At 42.3% G+C, this 17,627-nt stretch overlaps 2 protein-coding genes across 4 annotated transcripts in view; one reads left to right on the top strand and one right to left on the bottom strand.

Annotated features, from left to right (window-relative positions):
* Positions 1–158: 158 nt before the first annotated feature.
* On the top strand, positions 159–9,947 carry psmd6 (proteasome 26S subunit, non-ATPase 6). Its single transcript, XM_061688700.1, has 8 exons — positions 159–444; positions 926–1,131; positions 4,005–4,150; positions 4,210–4,429; positions 4,596–4,704; positions 5,522–5,690; positions 9,575–9,652; positions 9,738–9,947. Exons 1-8 carry the CDS (start codon positions 300–302, stop codon positions 9,832–9,834), a joined length of 1,170 nt encoding a protein of 389 aa, XP_061544684.1. The 5' UTR covers positions 159–299; the 3' UTR covers positions 9,835–9,947.
* Positions 9,948–10,077: 130 nt separating this feature from the next.
* The window catches only part of LOC133409133 (ataxin-7), a 47,426-nt gene continuing 39,876 nt past the window's right edge, over positions 10,078–17,627 (bottom strand). For all 3 annotated transcript variants that reach the window (XM_061688738.1, XM_061688736.1, XM_061688737.1), the window contains 2 exons: positions 16,410–17,541; positions 10,078–14,007 (listed from right to left, as the gene is read on the bottom strand). In XM_061688738.1, coding sequence (XP_061544722.1) covers positions 13,990–14,007; positions 16,410–17,541 — 1,150 coding nt within the window. In that variant the 3' untranslated portion in view covers positions 10,078–13,989. The remainder of the gene's footprint in view (positions 14,008–16,409; positions 17,542–17,627) is intronic.

Below are 17,627 nucleotides of genomic sequence, written 5' to 3' on the forward strand. Positions count from 1 at the left end.
AGCGAATTCAACACAATTAACAACAATTTATTAAAACAATTCATTCAATCAAGACTGTGAGACCAGGAAATAAACAGAGTTGTTGTTTGTAGTTATGTCCGGCAGATGGCAGTAAACTATAACTCGGCTACTTACTGTGGCAAAGACGTCCTCTCTTTTCTCTCCTGGTTCAGTGACGCTTTGGCGGAAACAACATTACGCTGTTTGCCGTAGTCATCGTTGATTAGCACATATCCGCCAATTCTGCTCTCCGTCCTCCAAAAGACAGCGTTCCGTGATCTCCTTCCCGTATAGACAACATGCCGCTAGAAAATCTCGAGGAAGAGGGTCTGCCCAAGAACCCTGATCTGAGGATAGCACAACTCAAGTTCTTGCTCACAATGGACGGTCACCGACAAGATGCTAAAGTGAAGACGGAGCTCATGGACGCTATCAAAGTGAACAGTGAGTTAGCATTTCGCTGTTTGAATGTTAACGAGTATTTTCGCCACGCAACCGCGAACACGCGAAAAGATATGTGTTCGATGGTGGTTTCGCTGCCTCTGAAAATGTCGGGAAAACCAACGTGCTAACGGTAGCTATTCGCTAATTCAAGCTAACGCACCTCCATCGGGCTCAACGTGGGTTGTGTAGCTCTATCAAATATTTCATTGTGATTTCTAGTTTTTTGTTGTTGTTGTTGTTGTTGTTTTTTTGTGCTTCCCCAACAAAATCGTAGCTGCTTATGATGGTACCCTAACATACGCTTGTCACACACAAAAACTCGTACTTGTGAGAGAACAGTAGGTTGTGCAAGAAGTACTGAAACATTGAACAGTTGTAAGGTAAGTTGACTAGTAAAGGTTGTAGTGCATTTTAGCTTCATCCTGAAAGCCTAATATCTCTAACTTTAGGTGAGTAATGCATTCTAATATCTATGCCGTAGACATGGCCCCCTACTATGAAACCTTGTGCAAGGAGCTTAAGTGGCAACTAGACAGTGACCTGCTGAGCAAGATGAAGAAGGCAAACGAGGAGGAGCTGAAGCGGCTCGATGACGTGTTGGAGGACGCAGAGAAAAATCTCGGGGAGAGTGAGATCAGGGATGCTATGATGGCCAAAGCCGAATATCTGATCAGGATCGGAGATAAGGTAACTGGCTCTTATATTAGCCTCAGAGCACCTGTTCACCAGCCACTACCTGAGCCACATCCGAACAATCGAATTAGAGCTAACGTAAGAACTGTTTCACATAGTGTACCGTGACGCCCCGTTTCTCACGGGGGACACGTTCCAGACACCCAAATGTATTCCTTATTATTCTTAATTGTTAGCCTGTATTGTAAATCTGTATTTATGCCGGAACAGTTATGCTGTGCAACAGAGGAGTTTAATATACTCCCTCTGTGGTTATTTGTAGGCCTGAACGATATGGCTTTTTTTTAGGCTGGTTCTGATATTTGATTCCGGTAATTGAACTCATTCACTGCCATCTGTTTCCTGAGTAGGGAACCCCTAGACTGGCAGACATCTTTGAGCAATTTCACTCATTTTTCAAGCCCCACAGAATATTGTGTACTAGAACAACACTGAGAGAAAACTTTTGACAGAAAAATTATTTATTTACAAAGTATAACTAGGTACAGAATTTACATTAGACAAAAATCCATGAAAAAATGGGGCTCCCACATTTGCACTTTCTTGCTCCTAATTCTCCTCCTCTACCACCGTTTGCTTAATAGTCCAAGTTTTTATTACCTTGCGCATAAAATCTAGCAAAGTTTTATCCACATCTGGATTTTATTCTTTGGTGGCGGTGAATGGGATCTTGTGTGGTTGTCATTGTCCTTGAAATCAGTCGTTACTTCTGCTCGAAGCACAGCCTGTGCAGTTTAGAAACATAACTATTACTATAAAAATACATTGTTGACATTGCTGTCGTGGGATGTGAAAAAAAAAAAGATTTCAATTACCTTTTTTGTCTGCACTGCGTACTGGAGTGGTAGTCGAACATCTGCTAGATGCATAACTTGTACGTTTTAAAAAATACATACCATTACTCGAGAATACTTAAAAAAAATAATAAAAATAAAAAATAAAATTCGTCGCAATCCTAAAAGACGTTCGACTCGCGGGTGTTGAATTCCTGCAAGATGGACGAAATGGAAAATTCAAATCAGTACTGGCAACAGATGTTACATTGTAATGTGAACTAGTGGGACTAAATTATGTTTTTATGTAACAAGGATTGAAGGAGCGTGTTTGCTTGCTAAATGTAGCTAACGCGAGCTGCAAACGAATTACCTTCGCCTCCATATCATCCGGAGGATTTCGGGATGAAGCCCGGCTGGCGATCCAGAGGGAGTTCACTCATCTGACAATTCCGGATCCCATTTACTCAAATCCTGGTCAGCAGATGATCAGCTGGCAAGCAGCCGAGAGCATCTCGCCATATGGCCCAGCGTTTTGGGCGATAACTTTGCAACAAAGCAATCTGTTCGGAGCGTCATCCTTTATTCCCCCGCATGATCTAAGGCGTCATTCCTGTCGGTCGCAGGAATATTCTTCTTGCCTTGGCGGAATAAATTTCTCATACCGAAAGCATTTTTTTTTTAAGATTAGAATTAGAAGATTAAAATATTTTTACTTCTCTCTTTTCTGCCATTATGCTTTCCTTTTCTCATTGTCTCCTGCACCCTGCCTCCTCCTCCTCCTTCCTCTAAGGGAGGGATGTTTACCTCAAGGCATTGTTGCCCTTTACAGGGTGCCATTCCTCATTGCAGTTATCCAGAGGCTTGACGATCAAACATAAACTGCACAAGACCCTCGGCCAACCATCCCCGTTAAAAAACGCCATTGACGTCTTTAGAAGGCATTGGGAGGGAATGAGTTAATTGGCTGATTTATTTTAAAAAAAAAAAATATATATATATATATATATATATATATATATATATATATATATATATATATATAATGAATAAAATGACTTATTTAGTCCCTAATGTGTACAACTAGAAAAATATGAATTACATTCAGAACATTTGACAGTTTTACAATACTTTGTCCTTTTAGTATTTGTTTCACTTTTTTTAACAGAGAGGAATTTTCAAGTACAAAAAACATACAAAAAAAGCATTAACTGAAGACTGAAATTTATGCAGTATACAAGCAACATAATGAGTGAAGTTGTTGGCAAAACATTATTTATGCATGATGCCCTGTAACGTTAAATCACATTTCTTCTGCTCCATATATTTCTTTAGCATGAAGCGATGACTTCAAAATAAAAACCAGAGATGCCTTTCTCAAATGTCATCTTTGAAAGAGTTGCATATTAACTAAATTAAGTACAGAGAGAGTTACACTGAAACGGGAGCCAATTCTAACACTAATAATGCATTTGAAGTAAAAACTTATAAACGTATACTTACAAAAGTTGCGTCTTGGATGGAGACTTTGTAATTCACACAGAAAACTGTTCTGTCAGCCATGCATGTCATTTATTACCTGCCTGTCTCTAGTGAACAGCATTTAATGTTTCATGAGAAAGTAAGAATTTAGTTGTTTAATCTGCAAAAACTCTGGCTAATTATGATTATTTTGAAAATGGCTAACATTTAATTGGATGTACTGTGATGGATATTTATTGGAAAATGAGTCAGGCAAATGGAGCTCCAAGAGTAGACAAACAGAAGAAAAAGAGAAGAGAAAAAACAACAGAGAACAAAAGACAGAAGAAAAAGAGAAAAAACAACAGGGAACAAAAACTGTTTAACAATAGTATTTGCGAACAGTAATGTCACATAGGAGTTGGGTTTTTACCGATATGTGGATTGGGATTGGGTTGCTACCCTCTATGAGGAAGAGACACAACCTGTAGCAGATAGGACAGGTTCTGTACAGATTTTAACATCAACTTCTGTGCATGTTCTGTGATTATAATTGCAAATGTTGCCTTAGTTTCAGTGATTGGGTGGGGCCACACAGTTGTAAAAATCTGCTTTTGCTATGTACTTCCACAGGAGGGGGCCCTGACAGCATTCAGGAAAACCTACGACAAGACAGTGGCTCTGGGTCACAGACTAGACATAGTCTTCTACCTGTTGAGGATCGGCCTCTTCTACATGGACAGTGACCTCATCACGCGCAACTCTGAGAAAGCCAAAAGGTAATGCCAGTCAATCATTACCTTTGCCCCGCCCCCGCGTGACCCTATCTCCCCTGCAGCCTGATTGAAGAGGGGGGAGACTGGGACAGGAGAAACCGACTGAAGGTCTACCAGGGTCTGTACTGCGTGGCCATCAGGGATTTCAAGCAAGCTGCCGAGCTCTTTCTCGACACGGTCTCCACCTTCACGTCGTACGAGCTCATGGACTACAAGACGTTTGTCACCTACACGGTCTACGTGTGCATGATTGCCCTCAAGCGCCCTGACCTTCGTGAAAAGGTACAAAGAAATCGGATGCGTTTGCAAACAAGTTGCCAAGAGAGCTTTTTAGTGGTCAAGATTTTAAATTGATAACTTATGGTAGTGTTTTATACAGTACATTTGCATCAAAGACTCAGTGATGTCCATTGTAGTTATGGCTGTACAAGAGTAATCTTTTTCTTAGGTAATAAAAGGAGCAGAGATCCTGGAAGTGCTGCACAGTCTGCCAGCTGTTCGCCAGTATCTGTTTTCCCTCTACGAGTGCCGCTATTCGGTCTTCTTTCAGTCTCTCGGTGAGGACATTTCATCTTGCCTGCTACTTTAAATTTTTAATACAGCCCTTTAGCGAGGTTCATCATTTACACTCCCACTATATCGCATGGTTTTTTTAAGCAATCCCTATTTACCGTACAGTGTTCCCCAGCTATCCCTAAGCGATAGGGACTGAGCCCTGCTGTGAATAGTGAAAATCTGCGAGTAATATGAAGCTCATCAACTCATTTCAACATAGGGCCTTGGCCCCAAGATGGTACCAAAGCAAGACTTTAATATTACACAGGCCTTTGGCCTGAGCACAAAAACAGCAGATAGGTGTTTTTCAGTGAATAGTGGAGGATAGGTGAATCTGTGAGTAGCGAACATGGGGGGAAAACACTGTATACCTAGTGACTGTATTGTCCTCGGATGTGGGAAAGGACAGCCACAGTTGCCGATGCACTTCTCAGCTGTTAACTGAATGCCGGAGAACCGTAAAATATACTCCTGCTCAAGCCCAGACACTCACACGTAGACTTTTCGATGTCACACGCCAGCTCGCCAGCCCCCATAAGGCACATGAATGTACATGGACGCTGTAATACGTATAACAGTAACTTCAAGTGTGTTTTAATAAGAACATGTTTAGCATGGGGAAGGGGTAAAAAGTCTATTAACATTTTTTTATGGTGTCATTGTATTGCAAATTTGCACCTATTGCGGATGGGTCTGGAACGTATCCCATACGATAAACAGGGGTTCACTGTATTCCAGTATCCACAAGTATTTGTGCAACTGCTCTACTGCATAATTCACTGAAGCTCATCTCCTTGGTCTTTCTTTACTGTTCCACAGCAACAGTGGAGCAGGAGATGAAGAAGGACTGGCTCTTTGCCCCACATTACCGCTATTATGTGAGGGAGATGAGGATCCAGGCCTACAGCCAGCTGCTGGAATCCTATCGCTCGCTCACACTGGGCTACATGGCCGAGGCCTTTGGCGTCAGCACAGAGTTCATCGACCAGTGAGTTCTCCTACTCTACATTGGACTGTACACCATATACTGTAGCAGGGGTTCTCAAAATCTTGCGGTCCAGGGACCGCTTATTGGTGAGAATTCTTTCCAAGGACCTTCTTTTAATTCTAAAGCCAATTAAATCATCAACTATCATGGGCACCCCGAAATCCAGCCATGTGGGGGGCACAAGCCAGTGCAAACTATAGGCCGGTACTAAGCCTGGATAAATGCAGAGGGTTGCGTCAGGAAGGGCATACGGCTTAAAACTTAAAAAAAAAAAATATGAGCGTTCATCCACAGAATTCCATACCGGATCGGTCGTGGCCCAGGTTAACAACGCCCGCTTTATGCAGATCGTGTTATCTGAAGGAGGTCACTGACTGTAAGGTAGTGGTAGGGGAGAGTGTGGCGAGACAACATAGGATGGTGGTGTGTAAGATGATGCTGGTGGTGAGGAGGAAGATTGAGAAGACAAAGGCAGAGCAGAGAACCATGTGGTAGAAGCTGAAAAAGGAAGAGTGTTGTGCGGCTTTTCGAGAAGAGGTGAGACAGGCTTTTGGCGGACAGGAGCAGCTTCCAGGAGACTGGACCACTACGGCCAAGGTGATCAGAGAGACGGGCAGGAGAGTACTTGGTGTATCTTCTGGTCGGAAAGGGACGAATGAGACTTGGTGGTGGAACCTCAACGTACAGGAAACCATACAAGGACAGAGGTGAGCTAAGAAGAAGTGGGACTGAGGAGAGGAGAAAGGGATACAAGGCGATACGACGTAAGCTGAAGGTAGAGGTGGCGAAGGCCAAACGAGGCATGTGATGACATGTATGCTAGATTGGACACAAAAGAAGGAGAAAAGGATCTATACAGGTTGGCCAGACAGCGATAGAGATGAGAAGGATGTGCAGCAGGCTAGGGTGATTAAGGATAGTGAAAATTTGGGAGAAACAGTATGGTTTCATGCCTAGAAAGAGTACCACAAATGCATTATTTGCCTTGTGTTGATGGTGAAGTACAGAGAAGGTCAGAATGAGCTACATTGTGTCTTTGTAGCTCGACAGAAAGCCTATGACAGAGTACCTAGAGAGAAACTGTGGTACGACTGCATGCTTGGTTGGTACCACAATGGATGTGTGCCAATAACGATGAATCAGTTTATATTACGGCAGGGCGATTAATCTCAATTTAATCATGTTTTCGAGTTTGGCTTCTCGTGATCATAAAAACATCATAATCGAAGACGCGGCACCGGTTGTGTTTGCAAGTTCCATGTGTTGCAAACACACCCTGTGTTGCTTGCAGCGAGCGTGTGACGCATGTTCTTCTGCCTTCCCTGAGCGTGCTTTATTTACACCCTAGTTGGAGTTTATTGTTAAACAGCACAACAAAAATAATTACTCACACTGAGTATTTAAACACAAGACACGCATCGTTTTAGAAATCGCCAACTTATGCTAGCGGTCAATGGAAAACCCTACTGACGGGCTAGCTAACATTAGTATTAGATCACGGGAGGAATTTACCTTCAAATAACGAAGATTTATACACAAACGCCGTAGTAACTCATACTGACAGACTACAACAATACACACGAGCATACAGTGGGTACGGAAAGTATTCAGACCCCCTTAAAGTTTTCACTCTGTTATATTGCAGCCATTTGCTAAAATCATTTAAGTTTATTTATTCCCCTCATTAATGTACACACCGCACCCCATACTGACAGAAAAACATTGAATTGTTGAAATATTTGCAGATTCATTAAAGAAAAACTGAAATATCACACAGCCATACGTATTCAGACCGTTTGCTCAGTATTTAGTAGAAGCACCCTTTTGAGCTAATACAGCCATGAGTCTTTTTGGGAATGATTGAACAAGTTGTTCACACCTGGATTTGGGGATCATCTGCCATTCCTCCTTGCAGATCCTCACCAGTTCTGTCAGGTTGGATGGTGATCGTTGGTGGGCAGCCATTTGCAGGTCTCTCCAGAGATGCTCAATTGGATTTAAGTCAGGGCTCTGGCCGGGCCATTCAAAAACAGTCACGGAGTTGTTCTGAAGCCATTTATTTTATTTTCATATTTTAGCTGTGTGCTTAGGGTCATTGTCCTTTTTGAAAGTGGCCCAGTCTGAGGTTCTGAGCGCTCTGGAGAAGGTTTTCGTACAGGATATCCCTGTACTTGGTCGCGTTCATCTTTTCTTTGATTGCTACCAGTCGTCCTGTCCCTTCAACTGAAAAACACCCCCACAGCATGATGCTGCCACCAAGTTGCTTCACTGTTGGGACTGTATTGGACAGGTGATGAGCAGTGCCTGGTTTTCTCCACACATACCGCTTAGAATTTAGTCCAAAAGGGTCTATCTTATGGAATCTTATTTCTCACCATCTTGGAGTCCTTCAGGTGTTTTTTTTTTAGCAAACTACTTGCAGCCTTTCATGTGTCTCGCACTGAAGAGAGGCTTCCGTCAGGCCACTCTGCCATAAAGCCCCGACTGGTGGAGGGCTGTAGTGACGGTTGACTTTCTAGAACTTTCTCCCATCTCCATCTCTGGAGCTCAGCCACAGTGATCTTTGGGTTCTTCTTTACCTCTCTCACAAAGGCTCTTCTCCCCCGATTGCTCAGTTTGGCTGGGCGGCCAGCTCTAGGAAGGGTTCTGGTCATCACAAACGTCTTCCATTTAAGGATTATGGAGGCCACTCTGCTCTTAGGACCTTAAGTGCAGCATAATTTTTTTTGTAACCATGGCCAGATCTGTGCCTTGCCACAATTCTGTCTCTGAGGTCTTCAGGCAGTTCCTTTGACCTCATGAATGCTCATTTGCTCTGACATGCACTATGAGCTGTAAGGTCTTATATAGACAGGGGTGTGGCTTTCCTAATCAAGTCCAATCAGTATATTCAAACACAGCTGGACTCCAATGCAGGTGTAGAAACATCTCAAGGATGATCAGAAGAAATGGACAACACCCGCGTTAAACGAGTGTCACAGCAAAGGGTCTGAATACTTATGGTTGTGTGATATTTAAGTTTTTCTTTTTGAATCTGCAAAAATTTCAATTCATTGTTTTTCTGTCAATATGGGGTGCTGTGTGTACATTAATGAGGAAAGAAAATTACTTAAATTATTTTAGCAAATGGCTGCAATATAACAAAGTGAAAACTTTAAGGGGGTCTGAAAACTTTCCGTACCCACTGTATATTCTTCCAAATCTATGAAAAACTAGTTACACAAAGTTTTGTGACTTTCTTCTTCTTTTTGGTATTTTACTGTAATCTGCACCTCCATTCCTGTATCGCACCACACTGCCCCCAAGAGGCCAAGGCAGCAGATAGTCATGGTTTTGTATAAAGACACAAACGCTTTTCTTCCCCGACTGTCTGACATGAAAGCAGACAAATGTTTCTGTTTTAGGTAGATTAAGATTACCAACATTATTTCTATTTGCTAAATGATAGAATATTAAGACAATACTTTCACCCCAGGTGTTCCAATGATTTTAGCCATGGCTGTATTGTATGTTTTTTTTTAAAATTTCTTTTAATGTAATATTAATTTATTTTCTGGTTGTTCTATCCAGTTATATTTAAAGTTGAGTTTTTGTAGTTAAATACAAAGTTTCAAAATCAGTGTATAGTCGTGTTTATTAGCTGTGATTTCAATATCACAATATCAAAATAATCATGATCATTACTTTTTCCATAATTACCCAGCCCTAGTTTATATTGGTACCCTTTTGCAACATTTCATAATGGAAGCTAAAAAAAAAAAAGTGTACCATACTGACCTGTACTGCTGATTACATACGGCTCACTGCAAGAAGTGTGAAAATTGTATTATCAAAGTTGACATGTTCTTTCTCTGGCTCCATTAACAACTTGTCTTTTATCTCAGGGAGCTGTCCCGGTTCATCGCTGCTGGACATCTCCACTGCAAAATTGATAAAGTGAACGAGATTGTGGAAACCAACAGGTAAGGCCACCTTTCATTACACTGGCATATTGCTGGGTCATAACTCAGAAGAAAATCTAATTATTTGCTTTCTTTTCCCTACCAGACCTGATAGTAAAAACTGGCAGTACCAGGAGACCATCAAGAAGGGTGATCTGCTGCTTAACAGAGTCCAGAAGTTGTCAAGAGTTATCAACATGTAAACATGGTGGCCACATTTTTGTCGGGTCAGCAAGGTGGATCCTTCAGCTTTGCTTTTCTTAGACATGTTTGTTTGACAAATTCATTTGTGTACATAATAAAATGTTTGACTGTTGACACTGGTGATTTTGTATTCAGGAAAGAGGCAGAGACATTCATTTGTATAAATAGTATAAATTATTTTATTTACAGAACTTGTTACAAAACAAATATACAATCTTTTTCTTTAAATATTACTTCTAACCTATGTTTTGTTCATGAATTACATAGCAGCCAATACATAGTCTAGCTGAAAAAGATTTGATGTTCATCAAAAAAAAAAATCTACAGGCTTTTTGTCATGGTTGGTTAACCCCCCCAAACATTAGCTGTACTCTTGTGTTCACATTCCAAGTCTATGGTTCTATTTAAAAAAATTATAATTCCTCATATTGCCACCTGCTGGAAAGTTCAGTTGAGATGTCAGTGGAGTTTAAAGGTAAACAAAGGACCAGATTGAATGTTGTACAACGCCCAGAATACCAGAGGCTTCAGACAGAGACTCACACTGATGACAGGTACTGTTAGTGTATTGTCAGTCTCACTGAACACACACACACACACACACACACTACTGTTTGATACTGGGCAGCTGGCAAGCCGTTTTTTTTTTTTTTTGACCACATTTTCATAGGCAGATATTAACTTTGAACATTCAAGTAAGGTTAAAAAAAAAAATTATTATTATTTTTTTTTTTTTTAAACCTGACAACACTGTCCTCAGTCAGGGTAAAACAAATTCAGGCACTTTCTTAATTTGATATTTCTTTGAAAAGCTGTGATTCAAATTACTCGTTTGGCAATGATGATGCAAGCAATCGCAATGACTTAGTCCCTTCAGCCTTCTAAAACATCAACCAACAGACATCTTTTAAGGTAAAGTGTCTGACGGGCGGGCCCATTGAGCCGAAGCCTGCAGGACACGAGACCATCACAGGCCGATTAGGTCACACAAGTACATTAGTTGTGTTAATTCATAGGCAACAAAATATGTGTTGTAAAAGCACATGTGATTTGAGACCTTGAAAAGTGAATAAAGGTATTCGCTGTCAAACAGACACATGCTACAGTGGAAAAACACTTCACCTTTGTCCCTTAAGAGACCTTCAGTCCATGATTCATGAGCGGCTTCTATACATACTGTATATATCCACGTATTGCATTATATAGACTTGGCAGTGAAACACTTTAAAATAATCAAATTCTGGCTTCTCTTCTGACTTTCTAAATAAATAACGACTCTTCAAAATGGTACCCAAAAGTTCCTGCATGTACAAAAAATGCCTGTGCAAAAATACACATTTCATTTATGTACAATTCGTTAACAAAATACATTTTTCAAATAGGGGTGGTTCTTTTAACTATATAAGCTGTGAAGGGGTGCAGGGGGGGGAGCTAAAGTTGTGTTTAAAAATCTACTTTCCACTTTTGACATCAGTAGAGGTTTCCAGATATCAACTAGTGTTGCCAAATGTTGAAACATGTCCTGTGAAGCAATCTGCATGAATCTCACACCACAAAACCCACTTGAAACTGCTCAAAAGAAGCAAACATCCCAGAGACTGGACTATTGCCTGATTTAAGGCTCAATGTTGACTCACGGAATTCAAAGTACAAGCTTGTCACGCGACACCATCTGAGCAATGCGCAGAGGTATCACAACTCAGCATCCAGGGTTTTGGGTCCTGTTCAACGCGAGGGGGCAAAAAACCCACAGAAGACAGCCGACGTGCATAAAGTTTGCTCCAGTTAAGACATACCATACCTGATTCCCGATGGGGGGGGGGGGGGGGGGGACATTACAATTCACATCGGGCCACAGGAAGTAGTGGCTCTCCCACAGTAATTGTGAATTGTGATTGTGGCAATAACACGATTTGCACAGGTTCTTCATATCCACACAGGCAATGCACCTTCAACCACTTCACCAGCCCAAGTGCTCATCTTCAAAGTTGGGAATAGACACTAAAGTAGCAGCTTTTGGCGAGCTCAGTTATCAAATAAGCATTGCCTGTGGAGAGACAAAAGTTTAGTGCTGTTCACAGTTGGGGAGCAGGTCTACTGTGGCTATCATTCTGCACATTGAACACAGAAATTCCGTTCAAATTTGTCTCTACGGTCAAAAGATTCACGCGAGAGCGCATGTCAGGTTTGGCTTTCGCATTTGAAAGCACAACCGTCCTCAACCACATCTACGAAGACTCTTTGTAGTACAGTGTAAAAGCTCATAAGAGAAATCTGAATAAGGTAACACTTGCATAATTCTTCGGGTCACTAAAATAAAAACATTTACAGGATCTTCTCAGGTTACCGCACATAGCCCCCAAAACAAGTGAGCCGAGTCCGACTGAAGAAGCGTGAAACAAGGTGATTGTGTGACTTTTGAGGTGACGCAAGCATGTTTGCTGCTCCTCCAGCTCTCCTTCCAAGGCTTCTGAGATCAGGCGCTGGGGGTGAATTTGAGTCTCAAATTCCAGTCATCCAGCAGAATCTGACATGAGAAAAATACTCTTCAACAAACTCATCTTTCTCACGCACACACATGGAAAGTCGTTTGAGCATTTATCTGATATCCTACTAGTGCGCTGAACTGTCCTAGCACGCTTGTTGTCCTTATTAGTAAGACAATTCAGCGCTCTAGTAGAATGACTAAATGTTACACAAGAGGCAAAATCGTGCACGAATTGACATCTGTGCACTATGACTACTAATAGTGAAGTGCTAGAGGTTAACTCGTATAATTTTCTGACTAGTAGCAGCATTTTTGCCACACTAGTAACATCTAGTCATTTAACCAGTGCACTGGATTTCTTAACTTCCTGCCTAAATAGGTCATCGAATATAGTCTGCTCATGTAAATCACAAGAATAAAGAGTGTGCCTAAACTAATAGCACACCAAAAATCTAGTCTTCATATTCTTAGTGAAAACAAAACATTCATAGAAAAGGGAGGAAAAGGTAAGTGAACACTTAACTGGTTGAGCCACCTTCGGCAGCAATAATCTCAACCAAACATTTTCTGTAGTTGCAGAACAGATGTGTACAACAATCACGATGAATTTTGGAACATTCCTCTTCACAAAACTGTTGCAGTTCAGCACGTTTCCTGTGATGCCTGGTGTGGATAGCTCTTTTGAAATCATGCCACAGCATGACAACGATCCAAAACACAAGCAAATCAACAACAGAATGGCTTCAGTGGGCCACCCGAATAATGTTTCGGGTGGCCCAGTCAAAGTCCTGTCCTCAACCCGATTGAGATGCTCTGGCATGACCTCAACAGAGCTACTCACACCAGACATCCCAGGAAACTTGAACTTCAACACATTTGTCAAGAGGAATGGTCCAGAATTCATCCTGATCGTTGTGCATGTCTGATCTGCACCTACAGGAAATGTTTAGTTGACGTTAATGCTGCCAAAGGAGGGTCAACCAGTTATTACAAGCAAGAGTTCACTTACTTTTCCCTCCCTGTGCTGCAAATGTTTACGGTGTCCTCTGAACATTTGAAACCATGTAATTGTTTTTATGGTATTAGTTTAAAAAGACTGTTTATTCTTGCGATTTACATAAAGATCTGACTTCATTTGATGACAAATTCATGCAGAAATGTAACAAATTCCAAAGGGTTCACATACTTTACACACACACACACACACACACACAAGGAAGAGATCGGCTTGCTGTCTCCCCACTTGCTCAGCGTCATGACAGCTTGTGGCCATAGAGCTCACAACAGCTCTTGACCGGAACCAAAGTGCACCCCGGAAACTCATGGCTGTCACTCTCCGTCCCGCGCTGGGACTGTCTGGAAGACCACTCGGAATACCGGCACAGTACCATGCTTGTGGAGGTATGTGGTCGGCTCCAAGCGTGACGTATGCCCATCGAGCACCACTTGTCCCCACCACGCCTCCAACAGACATGGCTTTGGGAGAAATAGTACGAACATTTGACTTCACTGGGCACTCCAGATCATCTCCAACCTGAGGATTGTGGGAAACTGAGCGTAATGTGGGTTTTCGTTTATGAAGGCCTCGTACAGTCCAGAGCAGATTGCTCCAGACTACTTCCCATCATCGTGCCGCATCCACACACTCTGCGGGCTGACACCACTGTCAGGGACGAGCCTTTGGCTGCATAAGGGGAATAAAAGTAAACGTGTTAGAGCATCTTTTGCCCCAGCTGAAATAGCAATCAACGGTATGTCTTTTTGAGCCGTATGTACAGAGAGTACGGAAAGTATTCAGATCACCTTAAATTTTTCATTCTTTGTTATATTGCAGCCATTTGTGCAAATCATTTAAGTTCATTTTTTTCCTCATTAATGTACACACAGCACCCCATATTTACAGAAAAAAATGCAATTGTTTGCAGGTTTATTAAAAAAAGAAAAACTGAAATATCACACAGCCATAAGTATTCAGACCCTTTGTTCAGTATTTAGTAGAAGCACCCTTTTGAGCTAATACAGCCATGAGTCTGTTTGGGAATGATGTTTTTCACACCTGGATTTGGGGATCCTGTGCCATTCGCCCTTGCAGATCCTTTCCAGTTCTGTCAGGTTGGATGGTGAACGTTGGTGGACAGCCATTTTCAGGTCTCTCCAGAGATGCTCAATTGGGTACAAGTTAGGGCACTGGCTGGGCCATTCAAGAACAGTCACGGAGTTGTTCTGAAGCGACTCCGTCGTTATTTTAGTCCTTGTCTTGTTGGTTCTTCTTTACCTCTCTCACCAAGGCTCTACTCCCCCGATTGCTCAGTTTGGCCGGACGGCCAGCTCTAGGAAGGGTTCTTGTCGTCCCAAATGCCACAATTCTCTGAGCTCTTCAGGCAGTTCCTTCGACCTCATCATTTTTTCCAAATCAAGTCCAATCAGTATAATCAAACACAGCTGGACTCCAATGAAGGTGTAGGACCATCTCAAGGATGATCAGAAGAAATGGACAACACCCGAGTTAAATGAGTGTCACAGCAAAGGGTCTGGATACCTAACGCTGTGTGATGTTTCAGTTTTTTTTTTTTTTTTTTTTAATCTGCAAAAATTGCAACAATTCCATTTTTTTCTGTCAATATGGGGTGCTGTGTGTACATTTAGGGGAAAAAGAACATTTATTTTTGCAAATGGCTGCAATATAACAAAGAGTGAAAAATGTAAGGTGGTCTGAATACTTTCCGTACTCACTGTACACTTCTAGAAAAGTGGAACCTCTCAGATTGAATACAGAGGCATCATTTGATGTCACATTAAATTCTTAACTCATGAAAATGTAAAAATAGGTTGATGGCTTTTAATGTTAAAACCAAAAAACAATAAATAATGCTACCTTAGCTTTGATAAAAAATTGCTTATGGTGATACTGGACTGGACCGGTCCTATGACATGGTCTTTTTGGAATTTCAATTGGTGTACTGTACTGTACATTATTTTTCTCTTTATATCCCTTACAGTTGAAACATACAGTATATAAAAATACATTTTCTTTTTCATTCACATGAAATCAGGCTAAACCTTTCCTGTTTTAGGTCAATTAACTTGCACAAATCAGGTTCATCCTGGGTGCAATTTCCATAGGCCGGAAGGTACCACATTTTTCTGTTCAAACAAATATCCGTTAGTATAAACACTAGGGATGTCCCGATGCAAATTTTTAACTCCCGATCCGATACCGATATTGCAGCCTTGAGTTTTGGCTGATACCAGTATCGGTATGATCCAGAGCAGCCAAATGTTACGGAACGGCCGTATTTTGTTACGGAAATCACTGAACGCTGACTCGTTATAGCCGTAACACCAACTGTCCCAGATATTGGGATGAAAAAAAATCCAACGTCTAACATTACCAGCCAGTATGGCACTGTGACCGGCCACTGTGCCAAAAATTTTAAATAAATGAATTTGATGAAATAAACACTATATTGTTTAAAAAAATATATATTTGAAAAAGCAACAGGGGAAAAAAAAGCTGCTTGGTTCATGTCGTTTTATTTACGCAGCACTCCCTCCCCCCCGCGCTAATCCATGGAGGAGAAAGTTCTCTTTGCGTCCCTAAAAGCATGATACAAATTGCTAAACTATTGTGTCATGAAGTTGCAAAACACCAAAATAAGTGATTGGGTTATACAGTACAGAACCGGAAATGAATTAGACCTAATTGACCTAGAACAGGAAAAAAAAAAAAAAAAGTTTCATCTGATTTTATGTCAGAAGTTGAAGGGAAAAAAAGTGTATGCGTCTTTTTATGTAGTGTACGTAAAAACTTCTGGTTTCAACTGTATGTTGAAACCAGAGATAAGTTATAAAAACAAATAAAAAGCAAAACAAATGTGCATCTAAACTAATGTTTTGATGGTAACACCTTTAAAGGCAAGAACATTTAGTCGTATTCCGACTAAATGTTCCATCCATTCAAATTAAGAGGTTCCACTGTATCATATACTGTATATAGATACAACTGAAACATACGTTTATGTTGCCAAAACACTTTCACGCTTAATTTCTAATTCTGATTGGTCAACACAACAGGACACAACCCACCTGATGTAAATGGGAGTTGTTAGGCAGCCCTGGCGTCCCTGGATTGTTCCTTCCGTGCTTCCCGAGGATGTTGTTAATGGCTGGCGACTTGGACACCTTGGGTCGACCCGGTACAGGACCCCCACCTCCCCCCCCGAGTCCACCTCCCCCAGTGCCACTGTTAATGCTGCTGCAGGCAGGGGAACTTTTACGCTTCTTGCCTTCCAGGCGCCTATCTGAGGAGTGGTGGCTGAAGCTGGTATGGTGGTCGGTTGAGGACTGATGGTGGACGAAAGGCCCCAGAGAGAGGGTGGAGTCGCTGCTGTTCATCACCACACTCATACGCTTGATGGACTCGGCTGGGCTGCCCGAGGGGGGACCTCGCGCCGGTGGGCCTGAGGAGCCGCCTGCTGACCCTGCGGAAGGCTCTGCCTTGAGGCTGAGAGAGTTTGTACGTACGCTGGGGCCACAGTTGAGGCCCACACTGTGGACTCCACTGTGGGAGGAAGATAACGAGGAGAAAGAGGATGAAGAACCTAGTGAGCTGTGGTGGTAGGTGCTCCCTGAGCTGCCGACATTTGCACAGTTCTTCTTGAAAGAGGACGAGGGAGAATAGTTGGCATTAGCAGGTTCTGATGAGCTGTGGGACGACAGGAGGACAGAGCTGTTCTTTCTTTTCTTTCCCGAGCTGAAGCTGTTGGTGCTACTGTTACCGCCCACGCCAACTGAGGTGGGGATGATGGGTGTGGAGGAGCCAGTGGAGAGCTCCTTGGGCCTGAAGGACAATGACTTGGTAGTGCTGCTGCTGGAGGGACGGGACTTAAGCGCCCGGCCTGAGGCCAGTGAGGGAGCTAATGGTGATGAGGATGAAGACAAGTGGGCTGAAGGCATCTGTGGCGACGAAGACACTTGTCGGGCCTGTGTGGTGCTGTAGGTCGGGTGCTCAGGCCCTCCTTGCGGAGAGCTGTGGGCATTTAAGGTTGTCCCATAGGAGAGCACAGGCTTGCCCTCAAAGGATTGGCTATAGGGGGTCTGGGACATGGTCGCAGGGGGGCTCAGGAAGCCTGGAGACGGGGTGCTACCAGGGGAATTTGTGCTTGTCCTATGGGGAGGTGCAAAGGAAGAGCTGTTCTCCAAGGCCAAGGGGATTTTCCTGGAACAAGAGGGAAAAAAACGTGAGGTACCTTGTAACATTGTTTTGAAAGGTGCTATATAGACAACAATTGTTATCATTATCAA

This window comes from Phycodurus eques, chromosome 10 (assembly GCF_024500275.1).
Source record: "Phycodurus eques isolate BA_2022a chromosome 10, UOR_Pequ_1.1, whole genome shotgun sequence".
In the NCBI taxonomy this organism is placed as follows: Eukaryota; Metazoa; Chordata; class Actinopteri; order Syngnathiformes; family Syngnathidae; genus Phycodurus; species Phycodurus eques.